The sequence below is a fragment of the Xenopus laevis genome, chromosome 5L (assembly GCF_017654675.1).
Source record: "Xenopus laevis strain J_2021 chromosome 5L, Xenopus_laevis_v10.1, whole genome shotgun sequence".
NCBI lineage: Eukaryota > Metazoa > Chordata > Amphibia > Anura > Pipidae > Xenopus > Xenopus laevis.
Window position 1 is genome coordinate 6672193 of NC_054379.1, and position 24034 is coordinate 6696226.

Genomic DNA, 24034 nt, shown 5'->3' on the forward strand with positions numbered 1-24034 from the left:
CCTACCAGCAGGTGATGCTCTGTTGATATTTCATGTTATAGTCCTTAATAATGCAGCTGCATGAAAACCATAACGGGCCAAATTTGATTTATTATTATTATGAATTCATTGTTGTAGGGCGTAATGCCATAAACTGCAAGATGTCTAGTAACCCATATCAGCCAATACATTTACTGGGCACCTGCTTGTAAGAAGATATCCGATTGGTTGCTGTAGGTTACTAGACCTGGTACAAATTTGCATCTTAAATTAAAGGGGATGTTTACCTCTAAAATTAATTTAGTATGGTGCAGTCTACAGAATTTTTTTTTTAAATTATTTTATGTTCTCCAGATCTTGTGCATGGTATTTAAAGGGGTGGTTCACCTTCAAGTTAACTTTTAGTATGTTATAGAATGACCAGTTGTTAGCAACTTTACAGTTGCTCTTCATTATTTATTTATTTATTTATTTTTTGCTTTTCTTCTGACTGCTTCCAAATTGGGGGGGGGGTCTAAAAAGACATGCTCTGTAAGGCTACAAATATATTGTTTTGCTACTTATTACTCCTCTATCTATTCAGCCCCTCTCCTATTTATATCCCAGTCTCTTATTTAAATCAGTGCATGGTTGCTAGGGTAATGTGGACCCTAGCAACCAGATGGCTGAAATTGCAAACTGGAGAGCTGCTGAATAAAAAGCTAAATAACTCAAAAACCACAAATAATAAAAATTGAAAACCAATTGCAAATTCTCAGAATATCCCTCTCTACATCATACTAAAAGTTAATTTGTAGATGAACAACCCCTTTAAACCTTAATCTGGTTGCTATGGGCCATGGAATCTGTCGGTATAGAGATATTCCATAGCTCCCACTATAGCACAAAGGGGTTTTTGTATGCACATTGTAAGCTTTATGCTAATTATGCAAATGAAGTCTGCTGAGGAATTGAATAAAGATGGCCATAGACTCAAAGATCCAATCGTTCGAATCGAGGATTCGTACGATTTTCGGACCGTGTGTGGAGAGTCCCGACATTTTTCGTCCGGCGGAGATCGGTCGTTTGGTCGATCAGACAGGTTAGAAAATTTCTGTCGGCTGCCGATAATATCTCTGCATGTATTGCCGATCGTACGATTTTCAGAGCGAGACTCGCCAGCTTTGTCAGACATAACTATCGTACGATTGCTGTCAGGGGCAGAACATCGGCTGATCTGTTCTTTTACTACTTTATTTGATCGGAATGGTTAGTGGCGTTGATTCGTACGATCGGATCTTTGCGCCTATGGCCAGCTTAAGCCTTTCAGATAAATAAGAGTAAACGATCCTACATTACAAGTGCCTTGTAAGATCATTACTGCATATCTTCAATCCTTGCCGTAAAGCAAAACAATAATGCTGTTGTTAGCCGGAAAGGAAATACATAAAGATTCTTTCTTTGATTTCTACTTTAGCACCTGTAGCTTCTGTAGGACTCATTCTCCAGCCAAGCTTTAGGAAACCCTTGCCAAACTGAAAGGCAAGAGCATATGCAGCTTCATGTATCTTATATTCAATTTGCATCTCTCTAATTGTCTTCTATACATTGCAAACATCTGCAGCCATCTCCTGATATAAAATGATTTTTTTAAAGATTTATGGCCACTACCGTTGCAGCAGATTTTATCATGGCTGATTCACGATGCTGTCATCAGTTTGTACTTGGTTCTGTATTCCTTAGTCTTTTACTAGAGCTGAATCCATTATTTGTATTTCAGCCACAGAACTGATCTGTTAGAAAAGATGATTACAGGGTGGATTCTCGTGGACAGCTTAAAATGAGGGTGCCGATGTTTACTGATCATAATTGACGAGGAAAACTAAACAAAAATGTCTTGCTGGCGGACCTGCAACTGTTGCTGAACTAAAACTCACACAATCAACAGCGAGCCTTGGGCTGCCAGTGAGCGTGGGAGTTGTAGTTTCAAGGCATTTAGTGAATGTGCTGGAAGATGTAGTTCTAGGGTTGCCACCTCGCCCCTTTAAAACCAAACACATACTGTATGGAATCCACAGCCTGCATGGCTAATCAGCGATTCATTTAGATGCATGCTGCACATAAGTGCCCTTAAACACAGGCATTTTTACCTGCGCAGGAGTAGACATAGTCAATTATTGTGAATGCGCCGAATGCAGGTGAAATGCAACATGCTGCGTCTCAACCTGCGTTTGCCACGTCTGTGTGAGTACAGCCCCCTTCAAAATAATTGACTGCGTCTACTCCTGCGCTCCCCTGCGGCTAAACTGTGTTGCACTTTCTTCCGTTCAGCCGCAGGCGTAGACGCAGTCAATTATTTTGAAGGGGGCTGTACTCACACATACGCATTTATGCGCCGAATGCAGGAAAAATGCAACATACTGCATTCGACGCTTACATGCGGCTGTGTGAGTACAGCCCCCTTCAAAATAATTTACTACGTCTACTCCTGCGCTCACCTGCGGCTGAACGGAAGAAATCGCAACACAGGGGAGCGCAGGTAAAAACTACCCGTGTGTAAGAGCCCTTAATCAGTTCAGTCTGCAGCATGCATATAAATGAATGCTAAGTAGCCATGCAGGCTGTGGATTCCATATGTGTTTGGTTTTAAAGGGGTGAGGTGGCAACCCTATGTAGTTCAGTGAAGATTTTGTGGTAAACAACTGTTTTTCCTTTTCTTTACAGGGCGTTGTCCGTGTGGGATCACAGCCTCCAAATTACTACTGTAAGCAGTGTGGTGGGCGCTTGGCTCGGGGCATTCCCTATACCCTTAGACTGGGACAGGCCATGGCAGGTTAGTGTGCACTGCAGGGAAATCTGTTCTCTACCAGACTTGCTGGCAGATTCTAGGCTCTAGGTTCTAGGCTCATTCCAGATCAGAACATGGTAAGACATGGAACAAGCAGAAAACATTTGTTTGTGTGGTGCACGACTCCTCTTCCCCATTCTTCACTTTAAATGATTATGCGGCATCTGCTTATCTACATGACCTCAGGTAAAAGCTATCGGCCGTTCCTGGGAGTTGAAGTTTAACTATGTGTGAAAGTTTGAGCCAAACTAAACTTAAACAACTGCCCCCTGACACAGCGGTTAAGTGATACAATTATTTGCAGTCTTGGCTACACTGCCAGCATAAAGTAAGTATCATGAGCCGCATCTGTTTCTAATTGCTTATCATGGACTGGAATCATTGGCCGGCTAATTTCCCCTTTACTGAATGCACCTGATATTGATTGTTTAAAATGATAGGTCACTTCACATATTAGGGCTGAACTCCACGGGCGTCTTTCGCCGGATCGCATCGGATTGACAAAACGCAGGAGACAAGTCGGATGAAGTCGCAGGCAGCAAAATCTAATTGGACTTAACGAAAAGTAGCAGGTAAGAACCACACGATAAGGGCACTTACACACGGGCTGTTTTCACTGTGCTCCCCTTCCTATCAGACCAGGGGAGCGCAGGAATAGACTCGCTCAGTTATTGTGAAGGGGGCTGTACTCACAGACGCATGTAATCGCCAAACGCAGGTGGGACGCAGCACGTTGTATTTCACCTGCATTTGGCACATACATGCGGCTTTGTGAGTACAGCCCCCTTCACAATAATTGAGTGTGTCTATTCCTGCTCTCCCCTGCGGCTGAGCGAAAGAAAAGCGAAACGCAGGGAGAACCGCCCATGTGTAAGAGCCCTTAGACTGTCGGATGAAGACGCAGCTTTGTGCATTCACATCCGACAGTTGTGTCATTTCGGATGGAGTGTGGTTCTTACCTGCTACTTTTTGTTCAGTCCAATTAGATTTTGCTGCCTGTGACTTCATCTGACTTGTCTCCTGCGTTTTATCAATCCGATGCGATAAGGTTTGTAGAAAATCGTGCTACACGTGTGACCCATAATCTGTTTACAGGAAAAGGGTCATTTATATTCCCCTTTATACAGGTATGAAACCAGATAATGGATCTTTCTGTAATTTGGATCTTCATACCTTGAGTCTACTAGGTTGGACAGGTCTCCCGGGCATAATTAACAATTATGGATATTGCTCAGAACCCATTTACTGCTTTGTCTTCCTGGGGGGTCTTATTCTGCTAAAACCTCTCGATTTATTTTAACCTTCAGCTCATGACTGTGCTGAAAATAGGTTTTATTCACCACTGTGGACCTATATTGAGATGCCAACTGGGAGAGAAGTAGCTCAGTAAATGCAATAATTGGAACACACTGTGCTTTTCTGCACTGACATATTTAGTAGCAACTATAGAAAATCACATGGGTGTTGTATGATTGTTATGCTAATACTTGCACTGCACTTAATGCACAGGTGGGGGCGCTCTACTGAACACTGCCTCTCTATAAACATGCTTGTTGTCAGTGAAGGTTTTTATTCATCCAGCTTGTAATATACAGTACAGGTATGGGATCTGCTATCCGGAAACCCGTTTGCCATTCTGTAATTCAGAACTTTCTGGATGTCTCCCATAGACTCCATTTTATCCAAATAATCCACATTTTTTAAAAACGATTTCCTTTTTCTGTGTAATAATAAAACAGTCGCTTGTACTTGATCCCAACTAAGATAGAATTAATTCTTATTGGAATCAAAACCAGCCTATTGGGTTTATTTAATGTTTATATGATTTTCTAGTAGACTAAAGGTATGAAGATCCAAATTACAGAAAAATCTGTTATCTGGAAAGCCCCAGGTTCCGGGCATTCTGTATAAAATTCCCATACCTGTTTATAGTAGTGATAAGTCTAAAGCAATTAGCTGTGCTGAGTAACAACACTTTAGTCTTAGGGACATTTCACACGTGACCTTTTTACCGCCAACAAACCTATGGGACTAATGGGGTATTTATTTTTATGATAAAACGAGCCAATCTTAATCCGATATGCCCAATAATGGCTGGGCAATATCGCGTGAATCCGAACGAATGGATTACAATGCTGCGAATGGGCGCTGACGGGTCAAACTTGACCGATCGATATCTGCCCAATTTTTGGCCTGATAACTATCAGGAGGACCCGTCGGGATAAGGTGCCAAATCGGTCTAAAGGACCAAGATCGGCAACTTTAATCTGCCTGTGTATGGTCACCTTAACTCCTGTCTCATGTCTGTCAATGTAATGGCACATGGGCAATCCAAAACTGAAACAAGAGATGATGCATCCCTTTTAGCTTAGTACAGGTATGGGACCTGTTATCCAGAATGCTCGGGACCTGGGGTTTTCCGGATAACGGCTCTTTATGTCATTTAAATTTTCATATTTTAAATCTACTAGAAAATCATATAAACATGAAATAAACCCAATAGGCTGGTTTTGCTTCCAATAAGGATTAATTATATCTTAGTTGGGATCAAGTACAAGTTACTGTTTTATTATTACACAGAAAAAGGAAAAATGTGGATTATTTGGATAAAATGGAGTTTATGGGAGACAGGCTTTCTGTAATTCGGAGCTTTCTGGATAACGGGTTTTCAGATATTGGTGCCACTGAATGAAGGAGACTGTTTGACTTCATCCCATAAGCCCAATTTATTAGAGCAAAGAAGCGATGGATTCTACAACTCTAATATCCTTGTGGCTCTGCGCCGGTTACACTTCCCATTTGGAAGCCCAAGCTCCCAGCATGCACCTGGCAATCAAGGGCTGCTAGTGACTAGCTCAGTAAGCCATAGGGCAGAGACCCCCGGCGGTCAAATAAAATCACAAAAATAACGTTAACTGGTGGTTTTTATCATAAATATTAAAAAGAACTTAACCTTTGACTCACTAAATTTGAGCCAATCATCTGTGGGAAGGAATGTGCCATTTAGGTTGCTTGTCTGCCTGGCACACAATAAATGGGAAGGCATGTGCAGACTCCGGGGGGGAAGCCTCTTACTAAATAAAAACATAAAACTTTCCTGGACAGTAAATGTCTATTTGGCACCAGTGAACCATCCAGACTCAGTGATAGGTTTCATTCGGTTCTCTGTGCCCTCTCTCCAACCATGACTTTGTGTGCTTCTTATTCTTGCGTTCCTCTATTACTCCCATTTCCATTTTACTTCCTTTCTTCCAGGTGTGGCCCATATCCTGCTCATTGGGTGCTACCATTGGGTACGTGGCTGGTCTTCTCATGGCACCTGTTTGGATCTATTGGAACAGGAAGAGACTCACCTACAAAAGCAGATAGCAAGAACTGCAAAGAACTCAATACATTCTACTCAAAGGACTGTCGAAATCAGAGCCAGGGTTCAACGTTTTTGTTGCAACTTATCCACTTGGTGTTACTGGCTGGCACAGTTCCTACTTGAATATATAAATATAACCCTGAGTAATGGTACCTGTTCTTCAACAGAGGAATGGCCTGCATTCTTCTCCGCTTTGGAACCCATTGTGTTTGAAAAGTAGGTCAATAAAAAGCCTTTTGTCGTGGTGTTACAAGCGTATAGTGCAACGGACCATTTACCATGTGCTCTCACAGTTGACTAGGTCAAGTAGGACTTCGTTTCACGTGATCAGACAGCAGTTTATACACCTCGATCCCAGCCGTTTCTTCATGGCTGTCTTCTTTGGGGTCAGAATAGCAATAATGGACTCGTCAAAAACCGATTTTAGTCCTTTTTGTGTCAAAGCAGAACACTCGACATAACAGCATGCCCCGATCTGTTAGGAGTAGGAGAAGAAGGGGGAGGGAGAGCTGTTTTAGTATCATAGTTTTGCAAGAATTCAGTTTTATTTTCGGCCTGAGCACAAATGCCCCAATACCATGGATTGTAGACCTCTTGCTCACCCTTTTTTGGGTGAGGGGGAGCAGCATATGGTCCAAACAGTGGTGTAAATATTCTAAATTTTTCCACCAAGTACCCCAAGGTGGATATCCTCTGTGCTGTCTTAATTTCAGCTCCTTACTGATCCCACATGTTTTCTGTTTGGAGATTGTTTCTTTCTTTGCAACAACTGAGGGTTTGGTTTGATCAGTATAGCTGACCATTTAGATGCTGCATATGAGAACCTCTCGAGGAACCTGCGTGTGAGAACATCTTGAGGTTCTTCCTTTTGGTAGCTGCTGACACATCTACCAAGGGAAAACATTGCTTGCAACTAGTCCTCCTTCATTGAGACAGGCTTAAAGGGCAGTTGTTGTGGGGTACAGCAGAATGGCAGTATCGGTAGGTAGGTGTAACTAACACATCTGACCTCTACCCCTAGTTTTGACCCAGTTGACCTACCCAATTTGGAGCCCTTTGGAAAGTATAACCTACAAGAGCTGATGATGGTGGTAAATCAGAAAATTCAGTGCTAATTTGCACCACCACATTACCAATTACAACCACTTAATTGTAAATTGATCAAATTGGGCAATTAAGCACATACAGTATATAATTTTGACCCATTGGGAATCAGTGTGGTCTCTTATAAAGGAGAACTAAAGCCTAACTAAAGTAGGTAGAAATGGCCCAAGGCAACCCCAGCCCCTTAGCAGTAAAGATCTGTGTCTCCAAAGATGCCCCAGTAGCTCCCCATCTTCTTTCTGCTGATTCATTGCACATGCTCTGTGCTGCTGTCACTTACTGAGCTTAGGGAGCCACTCACAATATACAGTACACATAGAATAGAAATGTCACAATATAAGGCTGATTAGTAATTAATACACATAATTACTAAATGGCAGCACAGAAACCAGTGCAATTAGCATCAGAATTGAATAATCAGCAAACCTGTAGCATCAGCTTATATTACAGCCAGGGAAGCTCATTTTCTGCTGGATAATTAGTGACGAGCCCTAAGCTTAGCTTCTCAACAGCCAATCAGAGCCCACTGAGCATGTGAGTGTCACAGACACTTTCCAAGATGGTGACCCCCTGTGACAAGTTTGAAGTCCTGGATCATTGCTGTTATTGACAAGCTCAAACTTTAGCCTCGTGCAATAAGTTCACTATAGAAAATATGACATTTTAAGCCACATTTATTTTTAGGGTTTAGTTCTCCTTTAAGGCTAAAACAAACATCTTCCCATTTATATGCATACACATAATTGCTAGCCTTTTCCTGCAGGTGAGTATTAAAAACCCAACGATCTACCAAAATGGGCATCGTACCCCCTCGCATGAGCATTGCCTGAAGACTCTATACCATGTTTGGAGGGAATGCCAATTTGCTCTTCTCATTGCCGCTGAAATGGAAAAGCAATTGTGTGTAGATGATGTGAAGAACAGGATAATGGCTGTGGATAGAGCAAGGCGGTGTTTGTGACTGCAGAAAGGAATTACTATAAAATGTAAATTGTCTGGAAAAGCCTGCAAGGGAGACTTTGTCCTTGAGATACCAACGGCTCCTCTAACAAACAGATCATAACAAGGAGCCGCTCTACATAACAGAAAACTTAAATCAAGGTGTAAAATTTGTCAAGGTGGGGGTAACTAATAAAGCCCCAAGGCAGCTCAAGAATAAAACTAGTACAATTCTGGCTAAATGTGGGCTAATTACAAGAACTGAGGCCCCGCTGATTCTGAGCTTTAAAACCCCATCGCACAGAATTGAGTTTGACTACTCAGAGCAGTTGAACATAATCAGTGAGGGTGAAAGCCCCGATCTTAATCAGACTGTTCCACACCCAGAATGTTGATGCATTGGGAACTACCACTCCTTTAGAATAGATCCAATGAAATGAAAGAATGGAAGGAATAAGACTTTTACCTCTTTCGCTAATTTGTGCCCTTGCTCGACAGTGATGGGCTTTTCCTTCACATCGTTCAGCTTTGCGAGGGTTTTCGGATCATCTCGTAGGTCGATCTGCAAACGATATTGGAGTTACACCGATGTAGCAATACGGCCCATGTACCCAGCATTCCACATGCTTCTATGTGTATAATGTTCTCTTGCTATGACTGGGGGTTCTTTGTTTCTTATGGAAACTCCCAATTGGACAAATAGCTGATATATTTTGATTATTTAGGGAGAGACTCTGATGCACCAATTGGCATGGACCGTTCTCCCATTCGCTGCTCAAGTGCCGCAAATCCCTTTTAATGTATTTCAATTCTTCCATTTGGACTATAGCCGTAGCTTTGGTAGCCATTGTGGATTGGCAGGGTACAGAATTATAAAACCAGTGCCCCCCAACTAGTAGCTCACTAACAAAATGTTGCTCCCCAACTCTGTGGATGTTGCTCTTAGGGATGCACCGAATCCAGGATTCGGTTCGGGATTCGGCCAGGATTCAGCCTTTTTCAGCAGGATTTGGATTCGGCCGAATCCTTCTGCCTGGCCGAACCGAATCCGAACCCTAATTTGCATATGCAAATTAGGGGCAGGAGGGAAATCACGTGACTTTTTGTCAGAAAACGAGGAAGTAAAAAATGTTTTCCCTTTCCCACCCCTAATTTGCATATGCAAATTGGGATTCGGTTCGGTATTCGGCCGAATCTTTCACAAAGGATTCGGGGGTTCGGCCGAATCCAAAATAGTGGATTCGGTGCATCCCTAGTTGCTCTCAGTGGCCTCAAAGGTGCTTATTTTTGAATTCCAGGCTTGGAGGAAAGTTTTGGTTGTATAAAAACCAGCTGTATTGTCAAACAGAGTCTCCTGTAGGCTTCCAGTCCCCATAGGGGCTACCAAATAGCCAATCGCAGCCCTTATTTGGCACCCCAGGAACTTTATGCATGCTTGTGTTGCTCCCCAACTCTGTTTATATTTGAATGTCGCTAATAGGGATGTACAGAATCCACTATTTTGTATTCGGCTGAACCCCCGAATCCTCTGCGAAAGATTCGGCAGAATACCGAACCCTAATTTGTATATGCAAATTAGGGGTGGGAAGGGGAAAACATTTTTTATTATCTTTTGTGACAAAAAGTCACGCAATTTCGCTCCCCGCCTCTAATTTTCAAATGCAAATTAGGATTTGGATTGGGTTCGGCCGGGCAGAAAGATGGCCAAATCCTGCTGAAAAAGGCCGAATCCCGAACAGAATCCTGGATTCGGTGCATCCGTAGTCACTAAAAAGGTTTTTAAACCGAAATCTATTGTTTTAAAATATCCGCAATTTGTATTGAGCCCAGAGGGCTCGTAATACAACTGACCCCAGCATGTGAATGTGCTAGGGACTTCGATTGTAAGCTCCACCGGTGCAGGGACTAATGGCACTATATAAAGCCTAAGAACTGGATATAATAGAGCCCCTGCTAGATCCCAATGCAGCTGCTATGGTGCTACTTACCTGTGTCCCTACTAATAAAAAGGGCACATTTGGTGCATATTCCTTCAGCTCCGGGACCCATTCCTCTTTGACATTTTGAAAGGAAGCCGGGTTTACCACCGAGAAACAGATGAGAAAAACATCGGTCATGGGATAAGACAACGGCCTCAATCGATCGTAATCTTCCTGAGAGGGGGGAGAAGGATCATTAAAAATAACAAGTTTCAATATCATAAACAGGGTTTCAGAACAGATTGATAAGATTGCTTTCTATCTTATATGACGCTGAATCTGCTGTGAAATTGAAAATATACAAAATGTACTATATGAAACAGCTGCAAGTCATTTCCTGTGAGAGATCTCGGTGGATACGGATATATCAGAGTATTTGGGACTTATTCCTGCTCCGTGTCTGCCTGAGTAGGCTTTTAAAGGGCATGTAAAGGCAAAAAAATAAAATCCCATTTTTACTTTATTTAATGAAAAAGAAACTTATCTCCATTATACTTTAATTAAAAAACGTGTACTGTTTTTATAAGAAACCTGACTGTATGCAGTGAAATTCTCCCTTCATTTACTGCTGTGGATAGGAATTGTCAGACGGTCCCTAACTGCTCTGCAGGGAAACAATCATACTTATGTACAGCAGGGGGAGCCCTCGCCTTACTTCCCAGCCATGCAGAACTCAAGCAGCTTTGTTTATGACGATCCCTAAGCAGCCCAGACCACACTGAGCATGTGCACAGTCTTGGTCTTGCAAAGATGTTTAACAAAGTTACAAGATGGTGACCCCCTGTAGCCAACTTTGAAAGCATAAATCATTTGTTTGATTAGGCTTGTGGTGCAGTAAAGTTTATGTTTAGTAGACAAAATACAGCATTTCTAGCATTATTCTATTTTAGGCTTTACATGCCCTTTAATGTTTATGTGGGGCAGGGAGTTGTCACCCACAGAATTTAGCCTTGCAAAAACAAGCCAAAAGGGTGGTTCACCTTTTAAGTTTTAGTATTTCCTAAAATGTCTAATTCTAAGCAACTTTTCAATTGGCCTTCATTTTTTTAATTTATTTGCTTTCTTCTTATTACATATATAATTATTGCTACTTTTTATGACTTATCTTTCTATTCAGGCCTCTCCTATTCATATTCCAGTCTCTTATTCAAATCAGTGCATGGTTGCTAGGGAAATTTGGGCCCGAGCAACCAGGAGGCTGAAGTTGCAAACTGGAGAGCTGCCGAATAAAAAGCTAAATAACTCAAAAACCACAAATAATGAAATTGAAAACCAACAGCAAATTATCTCAGAATATCTAATTAACAGTTAATTCTTTGCTTCATTGAGCAACATAATATCAAGGGTAATATAATATCAAGTGTGAATAGTTTGCTGCGTGTCTGGTCACCCAGAGCTCCCAATCTGCAGGCAGTATTTACTGGTTGGATTGGTTGCTATCGGGTACTAGACCTGGAGCAAATCCTGCAGCTTTTATTACATTACTTATTTGCTTTTTCATTTACTTGCCTGATGGGCAGTGAGTTGTGCAAAATGCACCTCTCGGTCGCCTGAAGACCCAATTCATGTGTTATATATGGTCATTGGATTTTTTTTTGATCAGTTGATAACATGATTGGCTGACTGGCCAAACTGATTGTTTAAAGGGGCCACTCACGCTATGACACAGTTCTTTTTGCGTGGGGGTGGCAAAGCTTTCAGTTATTGGTGAAATGCTGGGAGTTGCACTTCCGCAACAGCTGGAGGACTACAGGTTACACAGGCCTGATGTACTGTACATACACTGAAAATATCTAACCACTGTCTTTTTAACTTTTATCTTCCCTTATGGTCCCCTGGGATGTTGGTGACTGAGCAAATGTCCCCTCTACCCTAAAACTGTAGCTGCAAAGGGTTAATGGCCTCATTTCTGCAACTTGAAGATCTATGACTTCATACCAATCAGAGAAATTTAGATTTGTTAATACTAAATACTAACACTAAAATATCACTAAAAATAATAGGAAGTTTCCATAGGACTTTGTATACATTCCTGTGAACATATATATATATGTAGAGGAAGAGTCGCACTCGCAGGTCTTATGAATGCTGTGAATCTTAAAGGAGAACTAAAGCCGAACTAAAGAAGTAGCTAGAAATATTGTACATTATGTTTTGTGCTTCTGTACCAGCCCAAGGCAACCACAGCCCTTTAGCAGTAAAGATCTGTGTCTCCAAAGATGCCCCAGTAGCTCCCCATCTTCTTTTCTGCTGATTCACTGATTCACATGCTCTGTGCTGCTGTCACTTACTGAGCTTAGGGAGCCACTCACAATATACAGTACACATAGAATAGAAATGTCACATTATAAGGCTGATTAGTAATTAATACACATAATTACTACATGGCAGCACAGAAACCAGTGCAATTAGCATCAGAATTGAATAATCAGCAAACCTGTAGCATCAGCTTATATTACAGCCAGGGAAGCTCATTTTCTGCTGGATAATTAGTGACGAGCCCTAAGCTTAGCTTCTCAACAGCCAATCAGAGCCCACTGAGCATGTGAGTGTCACAGACACTTTCCAAGATGGTGACCCCCTGTGACAAGTTTGAAGTCCTGGATCATTGCTGCTATTGACAAGCTCAAACTTTAGCCTCGTGCAATAAGTTCACTATATAAAATAGGACATTTTAAGCCACATTTATTTTTTGGGTTTAGTTCTCCTTTAACAGTAGGAGACTGATATTTATATATACACACACACCCATACAGATCTCTTTGTCTCAACCCAATGCCTCAGGAAGGAATCACGGCGGCACAATGCCATTAGAATTAAGATATTAAGGCCTTAATTGACTAATTGAGAAAAAGAGCAGAAAATCGTAGAAAGTTAAGGATTGTATAAGAAAGACAATTAGATTACTAATGGATCAGTTTTGTGGGAGGCAGGGAGGGGGTGAAAGCACTTAACCAGCAGCTTGTGATATGTCCCTAATTAGGATGAAGCAGAATATTGTGTATATTGTGATACGTGATGGTATGGGGAATAGTTATCTACATTTCTTCTAGACTAGACAGTAATATGTTTGGCCTGGGCAGCAGCATCTCCCAACACTTTTACTTTCAGATCTCCTCAGTCCCCACAGCCTGCAGTAGTTTTACTGCCCCATACACTTCCCTTGGGATCCATTCTACTTCACCTCAATAATGTTCTGGGTCTCTTTCATGCCAACTATACCCGTGTCTTTCTAGTCCTCAAAAGGGAGTATCTGCTGCCCCAAAAATGCCAAGAAGTTGGGGGGCTACTGGGGGTATCTTCAGAGACAAAGATCTTGCCTTCTAAAGGGCTTTGGGACCTTGGGCTGGAAACTATGAAAGAAGAGGGACTCAAAGTCCCAGAATCCTTCACTTTGCAATGGAACAAGGTGAGGAAGGTGTTGAGCTACACTGCTAGCCTAAGGGGGTTGGGGAACTGGTCCCAGCAAACACACAGGCAGATTATCATGGTTTCTGTGCAGCCGTGGTGTTAAGCAGAAATCCGAATCTAACCCCTCCCCCCCCAATGACAGGCTTTATGGCAGCCAAAAATAAACACTGGGCAGGAATCCAATAATTGGCCGAGAAAGGACAACTGGATCTCTTGCTGAAAGTGCAAGACCTGTATTGTGTGTAACCAGCTTGATATCCAACTATATTATATGAAGGTTATTTCAGTACAAGCTGCAGACCTTACTCAGACATGGGCCTCTTTTTCCGGTCCTTTTCATTAAGGGAGAAGTTGTTCTTCTCTCTTTTGTGCTTAAAGGAAAACTATACCCCCCAAACACTGTAGGTCTCTAAAAAAAGATATTGGGTATAACAGCTCATGTGTAAAACCCTGCTTCATGTAAATAAACAATTTTCATAATAATATACTTTTCAAGTAGAATGTGCCATTGGGTAATCATAAAAAGAAAATTGGCATTTTTAAAAATAAGGGCCGCCCCCTGGGATTGTACGATTCACTGTGCACACAAACATAACAACAAACCATCTTATTAGTCACATGAGCCAATTAACAGACAGAGTTCTGTGTTTTGCTTCAACACTTCTTCCTGTTACAGTTAGAGCTGCAGTAGTTCTGGTCAGGTGATCTCTTCCTGTTACAGTTAGAGCTGCAGTTTTTCTGGTCAGGTGGTCTCTGAGGATGCACAGAGACCATCACAAAATGATGGTTCAAGGCAAGAGATATAAAAGGGCAATATTTACCTAAATATATATACCAGTTTGGTCAGATTCTTTAACATGTGACTTAATATGAAATTCATTTTGGGGGTACAGTTTTCCTTTAAATCAGGAATATTAAGCAGGATTATAGGGGGTAAGCAGGAGGGCTAATAACTGGAACAGAGATGAGCTGGCCATACACAGGCTGACCCATCCAGATCTAGCCGACAGCTTATGTATGGGGCCATCAGGACATACTTGCCCAATGACTGGGTCAGCCTGATTTGGCCACCCATGCACTGGGCATCACTAAATGAGTCTTTAGAGGAGAAGGATGGGTCAATTTCAGGATGACCATGTTGAACATTATAAAAATGGGCATTCCCTCTATGCAGGAGTCTGGGCTGGGAGGTGTTCTCTGTGTCCTTCCAGAATTTTTTGAGCTCCAAGTCTCCTACAGACAATATCCATGGGGCCACTTGTTGTCTCTTCTGATTTAAATTATTATTTGTCTGATATAGGGGCCCTGGGGCTTTCTACGGCGCCAAGGACCCCCCCCCCCCCGCTCTCTCACTCCAAACTGAAAACACTAAACATTGAAGTATTCCTTCAAAATGACACACCCTCACTAAACAATACAATTGAATGACTTCATGAGAGATGCTGATCTCTCCTGGCACTGACTGTCATGTACAAGAGAAATTAGAGGCTTTAGTGTTTTCTGCAGATGCCCAGTGTTTGCTACTCACTATTGGCTCCCTATTAACCAAGGATAAAGGCAAGAAAGCTGCACCCATAACTCCTTGTGGATGGGGAGTACGGGTTCCCCAAAAGATGCACCTTGTTACCTTTAGGAGCTCACACAGCTATGTAGGTAGGGGTGTCCAATAAAGACTCTTGTCTGCTCAGAGGAGACAGGTCTCCACTCCAGATACCCTAGTGCAGGGGGTCCCCAACCTTTTTTACCCATGAGTCACATTCAAACATAAAAAGAGTTGAGGAGCAACACAAGCATGCATAATATTCCTGGGGTGCCAAATAAGAGCTGTGATTGGTTATTTGGTAACCTCTAGATTGACAGCCTACAGGAGACTCTGTTTGGCAGTACATCTGGTTTTTATTCAACAAAAACTTGCCTCCAAGCCTGGAATTCAAAAAATAGCACCTGTTTTGAGGCCACGGAGCCAATGAGTTGGTGAGAAACATGTTGCTCATGAGTCACTGGTCGGGGATCACTTCTCTAGTGTCTTCTGTGAATATGAAAGGGACCTTAGATTGTAAGCTCTACTGGTGCAGGGACTAATGTGAGTGTAGATTTGCTCTCCAGGATATGCAGGATGGTGACAAAAGCGATGATGGGGATCAGTCAGACCCTAGGAGCTTACATGGGATCACTGGGAGAGCCAGTGGCAGAATGAGGGGAAATTACAAATATATATATTTAATATAATAAATGATATAAATATAATGTAAAAACAGTGTTGTACTGACTAAAATGGGTGCGTTCCTTGCACAGAAGCTTGATAAACAGGAGAGAAAGGCAGATATACAATGGCAGCCCTGTACCACTATAAATATATTATTACCCCCCAAGGTGTCAGCTGTGAGTGTTACTATTGCTTCTCACTCCCACCAGTGACACTGTATAATTCCATGTGCACAGCAGGGAGACAAAATAGCACCTACTTGCTGATCTCACACTGCCTTTATTTCTACAAGAGCAGCTTGTGGGTTGCAAAGTTTAAACGCTGGCATAGCCATGGCAACCACAAAGAAACGAGCAGATATCGGTTCAGATGCTTTTTGATAGACAGAAGGGGGTGAATGTTTAGAATTGGCAGGAGGAGGCCTGGACAGCCGCAAAGGTTTGATTTGTGGGCCAAAACATGGGATTGGGTTGTGCATAGGGGTATTGAGGCATGGCACAGGTCTGGGTGGTGATGACGCATGGTCTGGGTGATGATGAGGCATTGTCTGGGTGGTGATGAAGCATGGTCTGGGTGATGATGAGGCATGGTCTGGGTGCTGATGAGGCATGGTCTGGATGGTGATGAGGCGTGGTCTGGATGGTGATGAGGCATGGTCTGGGTGATGATGAGGCATTGTCTGGGTGGTGATGAGGCATGGTCTGGGTGATGATGAGGCATGGTCTGGGTGCTGATGAGGCATGGTCTGGATGGTGATGAGGCGTGGTCTGGATGGTGATGAGGCATGGTCTGGGTGATGATGAGGCATGGTCTGGATGGTGATGAGGCATGGTCTGGGTGATGATGAGGCATTGTCTGGGTGGTGATGAGGCATGGTCTGGGTGATGATGAGGCATGGTCTGGGTGATGATGAGGCATGGTCTGGGTGGTGATGAGGCATGGTCTGGGTGGTTATAAGGCATGGTCTGGGTGGTTATAAGGCATGGTCTGGGTGGTGATGAGGCATGGTCTGGACGGTGATGAGGCATGGTCTGGATGGTGATGAGGCATGGTCTGGGTGGTGATGAGGCATGGTCTGGATGGTGATGAGGCATGGTCTGGGTGATGATGAGGCATGGTCTGGATGGTGATGAGGCATGGTCTGGGTGGTGATGACGCATGGTCTGGGTGGTTATAAGGCATGGTCTGGGTGGTGATGAGGCATGGTCTGGGTGATGATGATGCATGATCTGGTTGGATTGAGGGTGTGGTTGTGTTCTATATAGGAAAACTTTTTTTATTGGAGCTCCATTCTGCTTGACAGGCTCCATCAACCAGGAGGCTTGAACAAGCTATGTCTTATAACCAGGGCCCCCCGAGCCAGCTCTTATGTAATTAGTATGGGCCCCTTTATTTATGATGGCACCCCTGGGACCACTGTTTCAAAAAATCGAACTGGCTGCAGATACATCACAAACCACAGAGGTTATGATTTAAGTGGGCCAGTCCCTAAAATGCATGGCGGTCGGCAGAAAGTGGGTGGAGTTTGAGGCATATCTGGGCCTAACTGGGAGGAGATATGGCCATTGGGGGAGTGGTCTAAATTATCCTAAATTTGTGCATTTTATATTTTGGGAGCAATGGGCTTGGGTGAAAAGGATGCTTTCCCTTTCTGTGCATATATAAGCACAAATGGTGAATTACATTGTGTAACTTATATTTAATACATATATATTATATATATATATATATATCCTACTGTAAAGTTAATCCTGCAGCCCTCCAGTTCAGCAACAGCAGGAGGACCTCAGTTTGTACATTCCTGAATCTTCTCTATCTCCAGTGAACAAATGCATTTGTAAAAAGATCCCGACACTTCTTTCCCTGCGTTTCATTTCTGCATCTTATCCAGATTCACTTGCTACTTCCCATACGCTGATTCAACACAGGAGAGCGGCACCCAGAAACGTATGGCTCCTCCCATCTGCTCTTTGTCTGCGCCAGGAGAATTGGACGGTCTAATTATAACATCCAATCGCCTGTTGCCTGGGCTTCCGGCCGCACCATTATATTAATTATTATTATTATCTGGCTGATCTACAGTCAGGCCCGGACTGGCAATCTGTGGGTTCTGGCAAATGCCAGAGCGGTTGCTATAAGGTCCCAGAGAAAGTCAGTATTTAGTGGGCTGTTTGGGCCTCAGTGTGGGCTGATTGAGCCTCTATGTACCTGAAATTCCAGGGCCTATTTTAATTCTCAGTCTGGACCTGTCTACAGTGACTTGGAAATGTAGCTCTCGGCCATGATTACTCATTTGCTCCAGCTGGTTTATTTGCCTTGTCATTAAAGAAGGAGCTACCATGCGGATTGCCTGCAAATATGTATCTTTTATCTATAGCTATGCCTTGTTCATGAGTCATAATTGACAGTTCAAGTCAATAGCACTGGTGCCATTGCCCATATAGGAATCACCAAAGAAAGACCCCGCTCCTTGCAGCTAATGCCATAGCGTTTATTCTACGTCTGACTAATAACTGACTAATAGCTGACTAATAACTTGCACAGACGCTCTCTGCAACAATATGGCACTAGGGCCCGGTTTCCACAGAGACGGCATCTGTCATAATTCTCTTTATGTCAGAAATCAGATGGTTTGTGTAATATTCCTGTTTGTTTACCTGTTTGACAAGAAAAGACAATTCTATGGGGTATATTAATATTAATTATAGTGCTGCAGTTATTCAGATGTAGGTTAAATGTCTACTGTCGTGTAAATGCATATTTAAAGGGGTTGTTCACCTTTAAATTAACTGTTAGTATGATATAGAGAGGGATATTCTGAGACAATTTGTAATTGGTTTTCATTTTTTATTATTTGTGGTTTTCGAGTTATTTAGCTTTTCATTCAGCAGCTCTCCAGTTTGCAATTTCAGCCATCTGGTTGCTAGGATCCAAATTCCCCTAGCAACCATGCATTGATTTGACTAAGAGACTGGAATATGAATAGGAGAGGCCTGAATAGAAAGATGAATAATAAAAAGTAGCAATAACACTACATTTGTAGCCTTACAGAGCATTTGTTTTTTAGATGGGGTCAGTGACCCCCATTTGAAAGCTGGAAGAAAAGGGCAAATAATTAAAAAGTATTAAATAAATACGGAAGAACAATTGATAGGTTGGTTAGAATTGGCCGTTCTATAACATACCACCCCTTTAATATGGAAAAAAATTGGATTCCATTTACTTCCTACAGTTTATACAGCGGAACTGCGGAAAAAAATGTGCGAAACTGTGAAAATGCATTTAAGTCTATGGGACTATTTTGACGTGCGACAATTTTGTTTTTTCATGCGCAACCTTTTTTTTTTAACAAATGGACTCTATGGGCGCCATTTTTGCGTCGAAACTCTACGAATATTTTTGCTCATCGCTAGTTCTATACATGGGTATTCTGTGGGACATGGATTTTTTGGCAATGATACTAGAGAAGTGACGGAGGGAGTAGGGGAGTCAGGGTGAAACGGGTGACAGTATCAGCAGATAAAGGGGGTATAAAACAGATCACTCACCTGTCCAGCAGTATCGTAGAGTCCCAGAAGGTACTGTCTGCCTCCAACCGTAACACTAACTAAGAGGAGAAAACAGGATCACATTAAAGGAGAAGCAAACCCAAAAGTTAAAAAAAACCCTACCTCCTTACCCTACATAGACCCCCCTCCCCCCAACCTAAGTGTAACCCGGGGCAAATGCCCCTAACATTTTATTTACCCCTCTGTGCAAATTCTGTCCAGTGGAGTTCACATGCACCATCTTCTTCTCCTCGGCAATCTTTGGAATGAGACCCGCGGATGCGCATGCGCCGAAACTCACGAAAGTTGCTGAAGCGTCATTCTCATTTTGAAGATTACCGAAGCAGCTGAAGATGGCGCCCGTGAAATCCGATACCTAAATCTGCACCGTGGGGTAAGTAAGCATTTGCCCTGGGGAACACTTAGGCTGGGGGGAGGAGGGAGGGGGGTCTATGGGGGGTAGGGTTTTTTTTTAACTTTTGGGTTTACTTCTCCTTTAAGCCACACACACCCCCATCATCCAGTACATTACATGCCCCATTACTCCCCACTGCATGACTCCTGCCCACCCATAAGAGCCCATTAGACAGTATGATCTCAGGCTGAAACATTGGAAACAAGTCAACATCTTGGGTTTGGCACACAACTCCCATAAGCCTCACAATTCTGGAGACTGAATTGAGCCTTCAGTTTCAGGTCAGCTGGAAGGCCCCACCTTGTGTCTCTACATGGGAATCATTCATTCTGCACATTTCTGGAGAATATGAAAATGAATAGACTTGTGCACAGTTTGCTACAGGTCTCAACAACTAAGGTTGCCACCTGGTCATTAGAAATGCTGCTTGGTGACAATGATATTAATAAGGAAAAACCATAAAAATATAGAACAACCAATCACCAGGCAGCAGTTACGAGTCACCTGTTTAAAGGCAGGCCTTTTATTGGTTGCTATAGGTTACTGCACCTGGGCAAAACTTTGGCTTCTTTTATTACATAACAAATGGAGGTCCTTGAGCAGTTTTTGGACAACTCCCAGCATCCCCCAATAGTCTTTGGCTGCACCACCAATACTAAAGGAGCAAGCTTCTTATGCATGTTAGAAAATCCCATCAATTAATGGCAAAAAATTGCATCATAATGTGGGCCTGCAGGACCTTACCAAAAGTGATTGGCCAATGGGATCTTATAACATGCCCCATTGATGTCTGACCAATTTACAGGCAGATGAGATTTAAGTTGATCCAGGGACTGGTCCCATTGCCATTTTGGAGTCAGTTGGATTTTTTTGCCTTCCTCTGGATCAACTGGCAGTTAGGCAGATATAATTATATCTATAAGGTTCCATTTCATTCTGTTACTAGGGCACAATGTACCTCTTATAATATCTATAGCAATGGCTCTCTAAGGTTACACATTCAGGTCAATCCCACAGGCTGGCAGTTCAGTGCAGTGATTCTGTACAAGATATTCCACTGCTTTATCAGTTATTTTCTGGGAAAAACTCTAACTGTGGGATAATGTGTATAGTAAGGTAAGATGGCATTAGGGGAGGGGGCTGTAAGTGTAGGGATCATGTGTAAAGTACAGTGGGATGGGGGTATTAACCAGTGACATAACTATAGGGGCAGCAGGCAGGGACCCAATGTTCCTCCATGTCACCCGCACCCATGAAGTGAGAATGTAGATTGCAGAGGGGCACCCCAAAATTTTTGCTGAGTGTTCCGGGCAAATTATATGAACCTCTGATCCTAACTACAGCTGCTATAGACCTACAATACCGACCCCATCAGTTACTGTAGTTCAGAAACACCTACTTCTAAACAATGATGATGATGATGACTAATTGAGTATTTGGGGTATATATATATATACATATATATATATGATAAATAATTAGTTTCTTGCCCCATAACCACCTCTACGGACATCCCTTTTGCCAATGCACAATTAAAGGGAAACAATATCCTATATTTATGGCTAATGAATGTTTCAAACTGTTGCATCGCTCATCTCTTCCCATTCAAAAACACATCAAGCAGTTGTCTATGATACTGCAACTGTCCTCGGCCGTCTCCACTTGTTCTCCATGACACCGGCACGCCAATCAAATCTCCTGATGTGCCACAGACCTTAGATAAATGTCATACGGAGCAGATTATCTGACAACTTAATCTCCTCCTGTGTTTCCCTTTAACTTCACTGGCTAATGCATGGGGGTACAGGTGGGGGTGCTTTTCTACTCTGCTGAGCACAGATATGACTAGTGAATAGGACAGACCTAACTACTTTCAGCCAATCCCATTCTCCCTGAGCAAGAAAAAATGCAATTTATAAACCAGAATAAGAAGGTATATTGTGCAGAAAGGGTCAACTTGATATCCTTGAATAATATAGTGAAAGTGACCCTTTAAAGGAGAAGGAAAGCTACTGAAGCAGTTTATTGCCAATAGATTAGCCACAATAGTGCAAGCTATAACACTATATTTATTCGGCAGAATGCTTTACCATACCTGAGTAACCAGCTCTAGAAGCTCTCTCTGTTTGTTTAGGATAGCAGCTGCCATATTAGCTTGTGACATTACTTCCTGCCTGAGTCTCTCCCTGCTCACTCATAGCTCTGGGCTCAGATTACAGGAGGGAGAGAGGAGCAAACTGAGCATGCTCAAGCCCTAGCCCTGGAGGTTTAAGCTGAAAACAGGAAGTCTGATACAGAAGCCCATGAGTACACAATAGAAGGAAAGAAATGTGCTGTTTCTTTTGACAGAGGACTCAGCGCAGCATTACTTTGAGGGGTTACTGGTGTATTTATATAGACTTTTCTGATCAAGCTTACTTAGTTTTAACCCTTCCTTCTCCTTTAACACTTGTTTCTCAGCAGGTGCCCCCAATTTAAAGTGTTGGCAGAGTTTCATGCACTTGTGAAACTATCCCATAACAGCTGCTTTGCTGACCCTGCCCTAATACAGCTCCATGTCTTTATATAAGAGCAGGCCTATGTACAACCTCCCTACATTCCTAATAACCCCCCTAATGAGCAATTAGTCAGCTCATCGGCATCAGCACCCAGTTGCACAGGGCAGGTCACAGTCTGACATCACCTTTTGTCTCCTGGGCACTATGGGGTTAATGCTGGGCTTAGCTTTGTATTAGAGGAACGTGGTGCTGATCATGGGCAGACAGCGAGTCTATTGTGAGTGGCACCGGCATGGGTTAATAGTATCAGCTGCTGATCACTAGGAGACCAAACGCTCCCTGGCACTGAATCCATGGCAATAAGGAGCTGGGCAATCCTAGGGGCAAACAGGCAGTTGCACCCTCTCCTCCCCAGGCTGCTGTGAGGTCACTTCTCCACCGCAGAGACAAATGCAGACTGGGAAGACGTCAGCACAAAGAGGTTCAGCAGTAGCTGAGGTGCTTTAACTCTATGTAACCACCACAGTCATGTGAATATGATGTACATGAGAAAGTGTAACTCACCCGCATAGTGGTCAAACACAGTGGGCACATACTCCTCCGGGAAGGCATCGTTGGCATAACTCATCAGCAGGCAAGTTTTCCCCACTGCCCCGTCTCCCACCACCACACATTTCAGCATTATATCCCCCGTCCCATTCTCCATGATAACATTAGGCTCATGTTCCTGGCACTGCTGGGGGGCCCTGGGCTCAGCAACACATCTGCCCTCCTTCTCCCACAGTCAGCGAGTGACTCGGCCGAGCCCGGGGAGGGATTCAGTCTGTCTGAGTCTCTGGAAGTGACACAGTGTAACAAAGTGACTCATCCAGTGATGCAACATCTCACAGGGACTTCCCCGGCACTGATACAATGTACTCGACCCCTCCAGCAGTGATACTACAGAAGAGACCCCCTCCCACAGTGATACTACAGAAGAGACCCCTCCAGCAGTGATACTACAGAAGAGACCCCCTCCCACAGTGATACTACAGAAGAGACCCCCTCCCACAGTGATACTACAGAAGAGACCCCCTCCCACAGTGATACTACAGAAGAGACATCTCCAGCAGTGATACTACAGAAGAGACCCCTCCAGCAGTGATACTACAGAAGAGACTCCTCCAGCAGTGATACTACAGAAGAGACTCCTCCAGCAGTGATACTACAGAAGAGACCCCTCCAGCAGTGATACTACAGAAGAGACTCCTCCAGCAGTGATACTACAGAAGAGACTCCTCCAGCAGTGATACTACAGAAGAGACCCCTCCAGCAGTGATACTACAGAAGAGACCCCCTCCCACAGTGATACTACAGAAGAGACTCCTCCAGCAGTGATACTACAGAAGAGACCCCCTCCCACAGTGATACTACAGAAGAGACTCCTCCAGCAGTGATACTACAGAAGAGACCCCCTCCCACAGTGATACTACAGAAGAGACCCCTCCAGCAGTGATACTACAGAAGAGACTCCTCCAGCAGTGATACTACAGAAGAGACTCCTCCAGCAGTGATACTACAGAAGAGACCCCTCCAGCAGTGATACTACAGAAGAGACCCCTCCAGCAGTGATACTACAGGAGAGACCCCTCCAGCAGTGATACTACAGAAGAGACCCCCTCCCACAGTGATACTACAGAAGAGACTCCTCCAGCAGTGATACTACAGAAGAGACCCCTCCAGCAGTGATACTACAGAAGAGACTCCTCCAGCAGTGATACT

The 24034-nt window shown here is 43.2% G+C and overlaps 2 protein-coding genes across 2 annotated transcripts in view; one reads left to right on the plus strand and one right to left on the minus strand.

Annotated features, from left to right (window-relative positions):
* Positions 1-6419, plus strand: part of pigf.L (phosphatidylinositol glycan anchor biosynthesis class F L homeolog) — a 17352-nt gene extending 10933 nt beyond the window's left edge. Inside the window, exons 6-7 of the mRNA XM_018262540.2 lie at positions 2683-2791; positions 6062-6419. Coding sequence (XP_018118029.1) covers positions 2683-2791; positions 6062-6175 — 223 coding nt within the window. The 3' untranslated portion in view covers positions 6176-6419. The remainder of the gene's footprint in view (positions 1-2682; positions 2792-6061) is intronic.
* On the minus strand, positions 5713-23258 carry LOC108716422 (rho-related GTP-binding protein RhoQ). The gene is made up of 5 exons (XM_018262541.2): positions 22838-23258; positions 19361-19419; positions 10205-10369; positions 8683-8778; positions 5713-6648 (listed from the first exon to the last, which is right to left on the minus strand). Exons 1-5 carry the CDS (start codon positions 22977-22979, stop codon positions 6493-6495), a joined length of 618 nt encoding a protein of 205 aa, XP_018118030.1. The 5' UTR covers positions 22980-23258; the 3' UTR covers positions 5713-6492.
* Between the last annotated feature and the right edge of the window lie 776 nt (positions 23259-24034).